Source organism: Staurois parvus, unplaced genomic scaffold (assembly GCF_062004578.1).
Source record: "Staurois parvus isolate SC_StPar_1 unplaced genomic scaffold, SC_StPar_1.0 ptg000047l, whole genome shotgun sequence".
In the NCBI taxonomy this organism is placed as follows: Eukaryota; Metazoa; Chordata; class Amphibia; order Anura; family Ranidae; genus Staurois; species Staurois parvus.
The window spans coordinates 4,382,044-4,397,160 of NW_028317843.1; the positions used below are offsets into that span (position 1 = coordinate 4,382,044).

At 40.8% G+C, this 15,117-nt stretch overlaps 1 protein-coding gene across 2 annotated transcripts in view; it reads left to right on the forward strand.

Annotated features, from left to right (window-relative positions):
- The window catches only part of NUDCD1 (NudC domain containing 1), a 188,342-nt gene that overhangs the window by 90,197 nt on the left and 83,028 nt on the right, over positions 1-15,117 (forward strand). For both annotated transcript variants that reach the window (XM_089664447.1, XM_089664446.1), the window contains exon 6: positions 12,222-12,429. In XM_089664447.1, the coding sequence (XP_089520573.1) occupies positions 12,222-12,429 (208 nt within the window). The remainder of the gene's footprint in view (positions 1-12,221; positions 12,430-15,117) is intronic.

Consider the following 15,117-nt stretch of genomic DNA (forward strand, 5'->3'; position numbering starts at 1 on the left):
TTCTGCTCTAGGAGAATGCAGAACCCCTGACCTCTGTCTGGACAGTGCTGATCACATGCACTCTCCCAAGAAAAACTCTCTAGCAATACACACTAAACTGAGCATGTGCAGAATGGTTACAGGTTTAGTCTGTCATATCAAGAGATAGGACGTGGACATTTGAACAAGAGGTGGGGCAGAGAAGATGGGATCAAATGGCCTTTTTACACAATGCAGAGGATTAACCCCTTAGGTTCCACAGTAAGCATAACAAGCATGCTTTACTGCATATACAGACTGATTTTACGGTTGTGGGTTTAGTAACACTGTAAGTAAACTCCACCAGAGTTGCGCTCAATATGTTACTCAATGATAAACCGAAAAAGCAGATCCAATGGACGAAACAAACTTTCTATGCTAAAGCTAATAAGCCAGGTTCCATGCTTTCCAACCTTCTAAATGCTTGCCCAAAAGTTTCCACCCCCATCAGGCTTCAGCTCCGAGACGGTACAGTCACTCCAAACCCCAAAACTATAGTGGACTGGTTTAGTTCCATGCTTACTGACTTTCGTTAAAAAAAAACCCTAACTTTTACTCTTTATTAGCCGACCAAATTCTGGTGGAAGTTTCTTTTCCTTCACTCACCAGGAATATGAATGACAAGATGGACACAGATGTTACTATTCTTGAAATCCTTTCAGACATCAGGTCTCTCAAGATCTTGAAAGTCCCAGGGCTCGATGACTTTACAGCCCTTTTTTTTTAAAGACATTTGCAAATATCTTGGCCCCACACCTGACCAATCTTTTCAGCTGCTTACAGGCACGTGCCAGTCTTCATTCAATTTCACGCAGAGCCCATGTAGCCATGTTACCTAAACTTGGCAAGGATCTCCGAGGTTCCCATAGTTTCCTTCTTCTCCACACCCTTTGTGCTAAACAGCTATGTAACAGGCAAGTAGTCCCCATTACAGTTGATGTTGCTGTTCATCCGCTGACACACCATTACCTGAAAAAACATTTATGCAGAATAATGGCATAGGAGGTAGAAGGTTGAAAAGACTACTCCATCACACCTCCTGATTGTTTGCCTGACTCAATCTATATTATTATTATTATTATACAAGATTTATACAACACAATATAAAGGGAGACAGTACTGTTACAATACAATGATATACAAGATGGTTAAGAGGGCCCTGTTCATAACAATCTAATAGGGTGGGCAAGTGGTACAAAAGGTTATAACTGTAGGGGTCAAGCTGATGGAAGTTATAAAAGTTCAGGTAGTTGAAGTATCCTGAACAGATTAGTTTTCAGGGATCGCCTTAAGGCAGCCAGAGTAGGAAATGCCTGAACAGACTGAGACAGAGCGTCCCAGAGGATGGGAGAGGCTCTGGAGAAGTCCTGGAGATGAGCATGGGAGGAGGAGATGAGAGCTTGAGAGCAGGAGGTCTTGGGAAGAGCAGAGAGGATAGTTTGGGTGATATATGGAGACAAGATTAGTGAGGTAGCTGGGGGCATAGTTGTGGATAGCTTTGTATGTTGTTCTTAGTATTTTGAATGTTTTTAGCAACTTGAACAAGATGATTTAGCTGTATTTGCTTTATTCACAAAGTATTTTGTTAAATCTGTGGGTGGTGCTGTCGTGGAGGATAAACGCAGTTTTCAAATTTCTACATATCAATAAAAACTTGTCTAGGGATCCTCTTCAATTGCAGAAAATTAATTTCCTACTTATTGAGGCATTGCATTGCATTGTGTACATGCTTATGTCTAGTACAGTGAAGAATTGCAGTAGAGCAAGCAGGGGAAATCTCCGGGTAGTGCTGTTGTGGAGGATTCCTGAAATGGCATTACCTGTAAAGTAAATATATATATAATATACAGTTACAAGAAAAAGTATGTGAACCCCTTGGGATTACGTGGAGTTTTGCATGAATTGGGCATAGAATGTGCTCTGAACGTCATCTAAGTCACAACAATAGAAGAACACAGTCTGCTAAACATAATACTACACAAACATTAGATGTTGCCATGGGTTAATTGCACATAACATGTAAACATTCACAGTGCAGGGAGGAAAAAGTATGTGAGGCCCTAGCTTAATGACTTCTCCCAGAGCTAATTGGAGCCAGGAGTGAGCCAACCTTGACTCCAATCAGTGTGATGATATTGGATGTGTTGCTGACAGCTGTCCTGCCCTTAAAAAACACAAACCTGTTTTGGGTTTACTGGTTTCAAGAAGCACTGTCTGATGTGAACCATGCCTCGCAGAAAAGAGCTCTCAGAAGACCTACGATCAAGAATTGTTGACTTGCATGAAGCTGGAAAGGGTTACAAAAGTATCTCCAAAAGCCTTGATGTTCATGTGTCCACGGTAAGACAGACTGTCTACAAATGGAGAAAGTTTAGCACTGTTGCTACTCTCCCTAGGCGTGGTCGTCCTGTAAAAATGACTGCAAGAGCATAGCCCAGAATGCTGCATGAGGTAAAGAAGAATCCCAGAGTGTCAGCTAAAGACCTGCAGAAATCTCTGGCACATGCTAACATTTTTGTTGACACATCTACAATAAGGAAAACATTAAACAAGAATGGAGTACATGGGAGGACACCACGGAGGAAGCCATTGCTGTCCAAAAAGAATATTGCAGCACGTTTGAAGTTTGCAAAAGAGCACCTGGATATTCCACAGCACTACTAGCAAAATATACTGTAGACAGATGAAACCAAGATTGAGTTGTTTGGGAAGAACACACAACACTATGTGTGGAGAAAAAAAGGCACAGCACACCAACATCAAAACCTCATCCCCACTGTAAAACATGGCGGAGGGAGCATCATGGTTTGGGGCTGCTTTGCTGCCTCAGGGCCTGGACGGATTGTTGTCATTGATGGGAAAATGAATTCCAGAGTTTATCAAGACATATTGCAGGAAAACGTACGACCATCTGTCCGCCAACTGAAGCTCCGCAGAGGATGGGTGATGCAACAGGACAATAACCCAAAGCATACAAGTAATTCAACAAAACAATGGCTGCAACAGCACAGAATACGTCTTCTGGAGTGGCCCAGTCAGAGTCCTGACCTCAACCCGATTGAAATGCTGTGGCATGACCTTTAGAGAGCGATTCACACCAGACATCCCAAGAATATTGCTACACTGAAACAGTTTTGTGAAGAGGAGTGGTCCAAAATTACTCCAGATCATTGTGCAGGTCTGATCTGCAACTACAGGAAACATTTGGTTGAGGTTATTGCTGCCAAATGAGGGTCAACCAGTTATTAAGTCCAAAGGTTCACATACTTTTTCCTCCCTGCGCTGTGAATGTTTACATGTTATGTGCAATTAAACCATGGCAACATCTAATGTTTGTGTAATATTATGTTCAGCAGACTGTGTTCTTCTATTGTTGTGACTTAGATGACGTTCAGAGCGCATTTTATGCCCAATTCAAGCAAAACTCCACGTAATCCCAAGGGGTTCACATACTTTTTCTTGCAACTGTATATATTTTTTTAAGTTTATTGTATACATCATGCTTACGTACACAGTAAATACATGAATTGAAAAGTAATTTTTAAAAGCATTTCTGTGTTTCTTATAGAAAGCCCTAGAGTAACATGTCATTATGTAACATCACACAGGCCTGCCTTACAGGTACTGCTGCTCACCTCCACTATCGGTACACATTATTCCCATAACAGACGCTAATTGTTAATCTCTACTGCAGTAGTGATGTCACAGCGACAGTGTAATTGCACTGTTCTTTTCAAGTTGAAATTATACAGACAATAGTGGACATCACAGAGACCAATTATGCCCATTTAAGTCAAGGTAACCTATGGCTTAAAATCTAAATGCTTTATAGCTGCTAACAAAAAGGGCTTGTTTTTTGGGTTTTTTTTTTTTCTTCTATCTCCGTAGGTTGACAAGATATAATTTTTATGTTTTTCACATATGTACAAAGCACACATTACCTTTTGTTATGCCAACCTCAAGTAACAGCGCATTGCCCTTTTAATAATACAGGTAGTGGTAATAATATGGAGGAAGGGATTAATGGAGGTTTAATGTACAGTTCATTAATGATTGAAACTGGTTTGTGCACTTTCCTGATCATGTTGTTCAAAGGCTCACTAAAAGTTTACAAAAGAGGGGCTTAGAATATCTGGTTTATGTGAGTGAAGTGTATTTATTGGATTTGCCTCTGTGCTTCTAAACTTCACATTTTGTGGCTAAAATTTCAGGTTCATCAACTTCAACTTCTTCTTTCCAGATGTCAAAGGTTACCCTCTAGAGCAGCTATTTTGCAACTAAGATATGCTAAGGGTTCTTTGGGCTGATTGACCTCTCATATGGTGAATGCCTGCATAGTTCTTGGATCAGCGCAACTTCGATCAGCACAACTTGGCATAGCCAGCTATGAGCCCCATGATCTTTTTGGCTGTCTACAAGAATGGCATTTTGATCATCAGTGTAAAGAACATTGTTCCCACTAGCAACCAACATGAGGGCCATTTTTCCCACTAAATACCAATGGATTGGTTTTTGCAAGGGTTCCCCAAGACCTGAAGGGTTCCTCTGTAGTGAAAAGGTTGAGAGGTTGTGCTAGATGTAGAATACCTTCTGTGTTGCTAGGAACAACAGGCAAGATATATGCTAGACCAGTGCAAGCCCTCAGACAGCTAGAGCAAATGGCATATGGTAGCAGAGTCAACAGACTGATGTCAACAGACTGCTATTACAGACCAAACAATATGTACTGTAAGCTCCAGTTGAGCATATGGATCAATGGCTGACATTAGTAGTGGTAACAGGCTAATACTCAGGATATGCTTAGACAAGCTGTGTACAAACAGTCCAAGCAATGCATAGGAACAATCAAACGCATGAACAGTCAGACAAAAGTCAGAGGCAGGGCTTGTTCTCACTAGTGGTTTGGGGGCAGTAAAGCCCTATGGATGAACACCCAACCGCTTACCCTTTAGCTGCAGCAGCCGATGGTGTACACATGACACGGCAGGAATGATATCTGTCGCTTTCTCTGAAAGCGTGCTGTGTATATTTGAAATTAGATGTGTGATACCCTCATGCATGCACACGGAGACCTTTTTTGCTAAGAAATTTAGTGCAGACTTAAATTATTTTTTTTTTTTGCTAGCTGACAGAACTAAGTGCTATGGAAAATTATATTAAATGTACAGTTAGGTCCATATATATTTGGACACCGGCACAATTTTCATACTTTTGGCTCTGTATGCGACCAGAGTAAATTAAAACAAAACCATCCAAATGAATTTGAAGTGCAGACTTTCAGCTTTAATTCAAGGGGTTGAACATAAATATCAAGTACAAATTTTAGGAACTGCAACCATTTTTATACACAGTCCCTCCATTTTCAGGTGCTCAAATGTAATTGGACAAATAAATATAATCGTAAATAAAATGTTCATTTTTAGTATTCTGTTGAGAATCGTTTTCTGGCAATGACTGCCTGAAGTCTGGAACCGATGGACATTCCCAAAGACTAGGTTTCCTCCTTTGTGGTGCTTTGCCAGGCTCTAAGTGCAGCTGTCTTCAGTTGTTCTTTGTGGGTCTTTCTGCCTTTAGTTTTGCCTTCAGCAAGTGAAATGCATGCTCAATTAGGTTGAGATCAGATGATTTACTCCACCATTGCAGAATATTCCACTTCTTTTCCTGGATTGCTTTTGCAGTGTGTTTTGGATCATTGTCCATCTGTACTGTGAAGCGCCGTCGAATCAACTTTCCTGCATTTGGCTGAATCTGGGCTGACCGTATATCTCTAAACACTGCAGAATTCATCCGGCTGCTTCTGTCTTCTGTCACATCATCAGTAAACACTAATGACCCAGTGCCACTGGAAGCCGTGCATGCCCATGCCATCACACTGCCTCCACCATGTTTTACATATGACGTTGTGTGCTTTAGATCATGAGTTGTTCCAAGCCTTCTCCACACTTTTTACTCCTGTCATTCTGGTACAGATTAATTTTCGTTTCAGCCATTCAAAGATGCTTTTCCAGAACTGGTCTGACTTTTTTAGATGTTTTTTGGCAAAGTCTAATCTGGCTTTTCTTCAGGCTTATGAATGATTTGCACCTTGTGGTGAACCCTACAGTGATGCAAAAATAAATCTACCCCACAACAAAAACTACTACATCTAGTATTGATTTGTATCCATGATTTGTAAGGACAGCACCAAGTCTTCTAGGCATGGAATGAACAAGTTGGTTGCATATTGCAACATCTGTCTTTTTCCATTCTTCAAGAATGATCTCTTTTAGAGCTTGGATGGAGAGCGATGCTCAACTTGTCTCTTTAGAATTCCCCATACGTGTTGGATTGGGTTCAGATCAGGAGACATACTTGGCCACTGAATTACTTGCACTTGCCTGTTGTTCTTCAGAAATGCAACAGTGGCTTTAGATGTGTGTTTTGAATAAGTATGTTGGAAAAGTGCACGATGACCAGGGACACGGAGTGATGGCAGCAACTTCTATTTCAATATAGAGCAGTACATTTGTGAATGCTTGATACCATCAATGAAATGCACTTCCCCGACGCCAGTAGCACTCATGCAGCCCTACAGAAGGACACTTCCACCACCATGTTTGACTGTAGGTACCATGCATTTTTCTTTGTACTTCTCACCTTTGCAACACTGGTTTTGAAGCCATCATTTCCAAAAACATTTATCTTGGTTTCATCACTCCAGAGTACAGAGCCCCAGTAGTCTTCTTCTTTTTCAGCATGTGCCCTGGCAAATTCTTGGTGGGGTTTTTTTGTGCATGGGCTTTAAGGGAGGCTTCCTTCATGGATGAAGAGAACTGGAAAAAAAGGCGCTGTGGAAAATGCTCTCAGACAAGCACCTTAGTGGAGGTGCATCTTTATTGGGTGAGATAAAGTAGCAAGTATAATAAAATTAACCAGCCTGAAGTGGACAGTGTGATTCCAATGGACGGCCCGTCCGCTCTGAGGGGAGCTGAGATCAAAGAATGCTCCTGTCGGCTTCAAATCACGTGGTGTCAGCGTACCAGCGTCCTGGGTGGTGTCACCATGGCAAACGAAGGCAGTGTCCGGCGTTGGCTTCAGCTGGGAGCATATGTGGGGTTACCAAGACGACATGTTTCGCGCAGTTGCGCTTTGTCAAGTCTCCTCGCAACTGCGCGAAACATGTCGTCTTGGTAACCCCACATATGCTCCCAGCTGAAGCCAACGCCGGACACTGCCTTCGTTTGCCATGGTGACACCACCCAGGACGCTGGTACGCTGACACCACGTGATTTGAAGCCGACAGGAGCATTCTTTGATCTCAGCTCCCCTCAGAGCGGACGGGCCGTCCATTGGAATCACACTGTCCACTTCAGGCTGGTTAATTTTATTATACTTGCTACTTTATCTCACCCAATAAAGATGCACCTCCACTAAGGTGCTTGTCTGAGAGCATTTTCCACAGCGCCTTTTTTTCCAGTTCTCTTCATCATGCATATGATTAACAAGGCAGCAGTGGTGAGCTCATGATTAACTGTTCACATGTTTCCACCTGGAGTGGCCTCTCTGCGCTCATTTGTATGAGTTTTCCTTCCTTCATGGATGACACTCATGCCATTCCTCTGCAGTTTATGCCATATTGTGTCACAGAAAACAATCACCCTGTTTTGGCTTTCTACTTCTTTAGCTAACTGCAGTGAACTTGCATAGCTGTATTTCTTCAACCCTTATTAAAAGATGCTCCTGTCGAAGTGTTAACTTCCATGGATGGTCTGTGAGATGGTTGCAGTTCCATCTTTGTTAAATTTTTGTATCACTTTTGCTACAGTATACTGACTGATACATAAGGCTTTGCTGATCTTCCTGTAGCCTTCACCTTTCTTGTGTAAAGAAATTATTTTCTTTCTCAGGACTTGTGACATTTCCCTTCTATGTGGTGCCATTGCTGACAGCATGAAATGGGAAGGGGCTTTCTTTGTTAAGTAACGCCCTTTTATAATCTACTGTCTGCTTGACCCCCGTTCAATGAATAATTAGACTCACCTATAGTTGAATTCTTGTTCAATAGGATTTTGTTGTCTAAAATTTAGCTTTGCTCCAAAGACTTTCATTGGGGTGTATTCATTTGCAACATGGTGTTAAATTAATTTGTTGAGAAAAATACTTTTTAGTGTGTACAAATTAACAAATCTTGTTTTCAATCAATGGCCCGCATTTGTGGGAGTATTTTGAAGTATAGAACATAGGAAATGTTGATTCTGAAAGGAAAGTAAAGGTTTTCTGACAAAACGGTTGGGCTGTTGGGGCGTACTCATTTTATGCTGAGCAGTGTGTGTGTGTGTGTATGTATATATATATGTGTGTGTGTGTGTGTGTGTGTGTATATATATATATATATATATATATATATATACAGTCAGGTCCATAAATATTGGGACATCGACACAATTCTAACATTTGTGGCTCTATACACCACCACAATGGATTTGAAATGAAACGAACAAGATGTGCTTTAACTGCAGACTGTCAGCTTTAATTTGAGGGTATTTACATCCAAATCAGGTGAACGGTGTAGGAATTACAACAGTTTGCATATGTGCCTCCCACTTGTTAAGGGACCAAAAGTAATGGGACAATTGGCTGCTCACCTGTTCCATGGCCAGGTGTGTGTTATTCCCTCATCCCAATTACAATGAGCAGATAAAAGGTCCAGAGTTCATTTCAAGTGTGCTATTTGCATTTGGAATCTGTTGCTGTCAACTCTCAAGTTGAGATCCAAAGAGCTGTCACTATCAGTGAAGCAAGCCATCATTAGGCTGAAAAAACAAAATAAACCCATCAGAGAGATAGCAAAAACATTAGGCGTGGTGAAAACAACTGTTTGGAACATTCTTAAAAAGAAGAAATGCACCGATGAGCTCAGCAACACCAAAAGACCCGGAAGACCATGGAAAACAACTGTGGTGGATGAGCGAAGAATTCTTTCCCTGGTGAAGAAAACACCCTTCACAACAGTTGGCCAGATCAAGAACACTCTCCAGGAGGTAGGTGTATGTGTGTCAAAGTCACCAATCAAGAGAAGACTTCACCAGAGTGAATACAGAGGGTTCACCACAAGATGTAAACCATTGGTGAGCCTCAAAAACAGGAAGGCCAGATTAGAGTTTGCCAAACGACATGTAAAAAAGCCTTCACAGTTCTGGAACAACATCCTGGACAGATGAGACCGAGATCAACTTGTACCAGAGTGATGGGAAGAGAAGAGTATGGAGAAGGAAAGGAACTGCTCATGATCCTAAACATACCACCTTATCAGTGAAGCATGGTGGTGGTAGTTGCATGGCGTGGGCATGTATGGCTGCCAATGGAACTGGTTCTCTTGTATTTATTGATGATGTGACTGCTGACAAAAGCAGCAGGATGATTTCTGAAGTGTTTCGGGAATATTATCTGCTCATATTCAGCCAAATGCTTCAGAACTCATTGGACGCCGCTTCACAGTGCAGATGGACAATGACCCAAAGCATACTGCAAAAGCAACCAAAGAGTTTTTTAAGGGAAAGAAGTGGAATGTTATGCAATGGGCAAGTCAATCACCTGACCTGAATCCAATTGAGCATGCATTTCACTTGCTGAAGACAAAACTGAAGGAAAAATGCCCCAAGAACAAGCAGGAACTGAAGACAGTTGCAATAGAGGCCTGGCAGAGCATCACCAGGGATGAAACCCAGCGTCTGGTGATGTCTGTGCATTCCAGACTTCAGGCTGTAATTGACTGCAAAGGATTTGCAACCAAGTATTAAAAAGTGAAAGTTTGATTTATGATTATTATTCTGTCCCATTACTTTTGGTCCCTTAACAAGTGGGAGGCACATATGCAAACTGTTGTAATTCCTACACCATTCACCTGATTTGGATGTAAATACCCTCAAATTAAAGCTGACATTCTGCAGTTAAAGCACAGCTTGTGCATTTCATTTCAAATCCATTGTGGTGGTATATAGAGCCAAAAATGTTAGAATTGTGCCCATGTCCCAATATTTATGGACCTGACTGTGTGTGTGTGTGTGTGTATGTGTATATATATATATATATATATATATATATATATATATATATATATATATATATATATATATATATATATATATATAAAATGAATAATATATATATTTATATATTATTCATTATCTATTTTGTAATCTTTTTTTCTTTTCAGCATGTACAGGCTTTTGCAGCATCCATTAAGAATAATATGTTACTTTTTCCATTCAGAAAGCACTGGATCCTGAGAATGTGTGGGCGGGGGGGGGGGGGAGCATGCACTGGTTGTTATTGAGGTTCTTACTGATAAATGGAACAGTAGAAGAGCGTGGAAGTGAGCCTTCAAGAGACCCTTTCAATTTGCCTTGAATGGGCAAAATGACATAGTCTCTTTAAGTTGCATAACGTGTTAAAAAATGGACTTGTTGCCACAGAAAGAAATGTAGACACAGTTTTCTCTGCAATTTCACTCTTAATGCTTTCATTCCAGTTTTGAATGACAGGTCTGCTTTATTAGAATGTAAAATAAGAACAAAAATTGAAGTTTCACTGTCAGAATCTCTTCTAGGAATCTTCAACCATTAGACAGCCCAGCAGGGTGTGATTGTGATGTTGAAAAACATGCAACTCTACTACTATGGATGTAGTAGACTAATTCCGTTTTATTTCAAGATTTAAAAGTTACCAAAGTTTTACATCACACTTATCAGAAGGAATAATACATTTTGACTTTGAAGAACAAACCTGGCTTTAGTCCTATTAATTTATGAAGTTAATATATGAACATTGCTGGTGATATGTCAACAAGTCCCTGAAAGAGAGATGTCAGAATGACTGACTGCGTTAGAGCAGCATGTTCTTTAATCATTTTTTTGAGTTGTCATTCTACCAACATTTATTGTAGGCCTCATTTTACTTTGGAGGTTTGTCAGCATATGATGGTGCTTTATGCTGGTAATGAACACCTGGACAACATTAGTATATGTGATGTTATTGATCCACGAGATTCACCCTCACTCTGTCTCAGTGGCAACAATCAAGGGACAGATAGTCCATCCATTCTGCACTCTGCCCAAACCCCACAAAAGTCTGCAGCCCCACTTTGTTTTATATTTAACATTTTTAGAATCATGCATACTGTACCATACATTGGAGGAAAGTTATCTAACAAACTGTATTGAAACTCAAGTAAAGGAAGTAAAGGGATTTTGTTACAGCAGTTTTGTGACACCCCCCCCCCCCCCCATGACAGTCTTTATTACCTGTTCATTGTACCAGTAGATATGTTATTTCTCTGCTTGCTTTAACATGTTGACAGTGCTGAAGTCACACAGCAGAATTGTCACCCTAAGCTTAGATGAACATGTTTTTAAATGAATTACAAAGTCCAAATAACATTTTTTTTTTTTTTTTTTTTATTTAAAGAGACAAGCAATACATACAAGCAATTGCCCATTGTTAAAACTGCAAAAGCTGCTATTTTCCGCCCCTTTTTTACCCCTACATATTAACTACTAAATACTTAATTCATACTGTAGCTAGGTGATCTGACATAACACTTCTCCCATAGCTGTGCAACTACATGCTCCACTGTGACTAAATAACAAACAATATTTCTTCAGAGCTGATCTCCGTTATACGTATATTTAAAGTAACTGTGAGCCCATAATTTTATTTATTTTTAACAACAAACATGTCATACTCTGTGCAAAAGCAGCCCCGATTATCCTCTTCTAGGGTCCCCTGTTGGTGCTTCAGGCTCCTCCCACCTTCTGATTGCACACTATTGCAAGCTGGTCCAAGTAAGTGTCCCTTCCCTGATCCTCCTCACTGGCTGTGATTGACAGCAGCATGGGAGTCAATGGCTTCCTCTGCTATCTCTGAGCCTATGAACAGGGAGAGAGCGGAAAGAGCTGCTGCTCTCATGCACAGTACTAAAATGAGATCAGCGCTCTGGTAAGTATAAGGGGGAGGTGGGGGGAGCTGCACTAAGAAGGTGTACGTACATGCATATTTAACATAATGCAGAGAATTTATTAAAGTTAATAAAAAAAAAAAAAACCTTCAGCCTGTAGGACCACTTTAATGAATCCTTGAAAAGACTATATATTCCCTTTAAGGAGGGTTAAGAGTTAAAGTTAGTGTCTTTTTAACGTGTCCTATGGCTTGAAATTGTTTTATAGATCCCTTGTATGTCTGGCAGCAGACGGCAGATGATGTGACCCTTACATTCGCCCTACCTGATGGCACAGCCAAAGACGACATCAAGATCCACTTTGCTCCCACTCACTTAACTGTCTCATTAAAGGAGCAGAAGCCGTTTCTGAAAGGACCACTGTACTCCGTCATTGATCATGAAAGCAGCACTTGGGTTCTAAAAGATGAAAGACGGTAAAGTAGACGGGATTGCATTTATGATGTATTGCAGACATGCCTTCATATGCAATATACCTCATTAAATTTTTCTTTTATTTCATTAGGTTGAATTATATGTGATGGATGATTCTTATGCACCTTCACCCCCACCCAGTATACAGATCCTTGGTCCTCCCAAGTGTTCTTATACAGTATTACCATGATGAAAAGCTTTGTAATAATGCTCAAATGTAAACCTTAATGTAAAGAATTTTTGGGGTGTGGGTTAAACTAAATTGTACTTCTAAAAATATTAATTAACAGATTATACCATAAAACACAAAGGGGTTGATTTACTAAAGGTAAATATAAACTGCAAGTGTAGTTATTTTATATCCGAGGGGAAGCTCTGAAATGAGGCAAAACTCTGCCGATTTCTTTCAGTCATGTGCAAGCAATAATGCTGTTTTTTAATTTTCCTTGTATGTTCCCCTCAGACCTAGACCAACTGCACGTTCAGTGCACAGCCTGTTTGCCTTTAGTAAATAAACCCCACTAGTTTAATCGTGCTCTTATGGTGTAATCTATTCAGTCACAAAGGAAACACAGCGAACACTGGCAACCAATTGGGTACAATTTTCTCTTTACTCGGATAAGGATAAATATGTTTTTTGTTGGTTGATTTGGCTTCCTTTACTTTCTGTCTTTCTACGCTGCTCTTTACCCAAAATCAGGACCACAGTTGCACATTTTTTACTATTTGAGAGTAGGAAAAGGCTACAACTTTTGGTCCACAAGCCAAGAAGTGAGGGGAAGTCTTAGCAGAAACACAGGCAGCAATAAACTTCTTTAAGTGGAGACGTGAAGGACTAGTACTCCTGTCAGGTTTTAACTGCTCTCTGTTCGAGAGCTCCCATTCAATTACTGTGTGGTCATCAAAACAGGAAATAAGGAAGAATCTTCCCAGTGAGATACAGAAATCAATACAAACCTCATGGAGGTATTAACCCTTTCCTACAAGAAATAGGACCAGGTTTGTGAATCTGTTCACACCTTACATACCCATTTATGGATAATTTGCACATATGTATGTTTTTGTGCATTAAGCCAGCCCATTGACTTCAAATGGGTTTTTACCAAGCCTGAATGCATTAAATAGTCGCATCTGTGCGTTATGCAAGTACATTTGTTTTTTAGTGTGCATGTACAGTCATGGCCGAAATTGTTGGCACCCTTGATATTTCTCCAGGAAATCATGTATTTCTCACGAAACGTATTGCATTAACACATGTTTTGCTATACACATGTTTATTCCCTTTGTGTGTATTGGGACAAAACAAAAAAAGGGAGGAAAGAAAGCAAATTCGACATAATGTCACACAAACCTCCAAAAATGGGCTGGACAAAAGTATTGGCACCCTTTCACAACTGCGGATAAATAAGAATGTTACAAGCATGTGATGCTCCTGTAAACTCACCTGGGGCAAGTAACAGGTGTGGGCAATATAGAAATCACACCTGAAAGCAGATAAAAAGGAGAGACGTTCACTTAACCTTTGCATTGTGTGTCTGTCTGTGCCACACTAAGCATGGACAACAGAAAGAGGAGACGAGAACTGTCTGAGGACCTGAGAACCAAAATTGTGGCAAAATATCAACAATCTCAAGGTTACAAGTCCATCTCCAGAGAACTAGATTTGCCTTTGTCCACAGTGCGCAACATTATCAAGAAGTTTGCAACCCATGGCACTGTAGCTAATCTCCCTGGTCGTGGACGGATGAGGAAAATTGATGAAAGATTGCAACGCAGAATAGTCCGGATGGTGGATAAGCAGCCCCAAACATGTTCCAAAGACATTCAAGCTGTCCTGCAGGCTCAGGGAGCATCAGTGTCAGCGCGAACTATCCGTCGACATTTAAATGAAATGAAACGCTATGGCAGGAGACCCAGGAGGACCCCACTGCTGACACAGAGACATAAAAAAGCAAGACTACAGTTTGCCAAAATGTACTTGAGTAAGCCAAAAGCCTTCTGGGAAAACGTCTTGTGGACAGATGAGACCAAGATAGAGCTTTTCGGTAAAGCACATCATTCTACTTTTTACCGAAAACGGAATGAGGCCTACAAAGAACAAAACACAGTACCTACGGTAAAATATGGTGGAGGTTCAATGATGTTTTGGGGTTGTTTTTCTGCCTCTGGCACTGGGTGCCTTGACTGTGTGCAAGGCATCATGAAATCTGAGGATTACCAAAGGATTTTGGGTCGCACTGTAGGGCCCAGTGTCAGAAAGCTGGGTTTGCGTCCAAGATCCTGGGTCTTCCAGCAGGACAATGACCCCAAACATACGTCAAAAAGCACTCAGAAATGGATGGCAAAGAAGCGCTGGAGAGTTCTGAAGTGGCCAGCAATGAGCCCAGATCTAAATCCCATTGAACACCTGTGGAGAGATCTTAAAATTGCTGTTGGGAAAAGGTGTCCTTCCAATAAGAGAGACCTGGAGCTGTTTGCAAAGGAAGAGTGGTCCAAAATTCCGGGTGAGAGGTGTCAGAAGCTTATTGATGGTTATAGGAAGCGACTGATTTCAGTTATGTTTTCCAAAGGGTGTGCAACCAAATATTAAGTTAAGGGTGCCAATACTTTTGTCCAGCCCATTTTTGGGGTTTTGTGTGACATTATGTCATATTTGCTTTTCTGCCTCTGTTTTATATTTGTTCCAATAC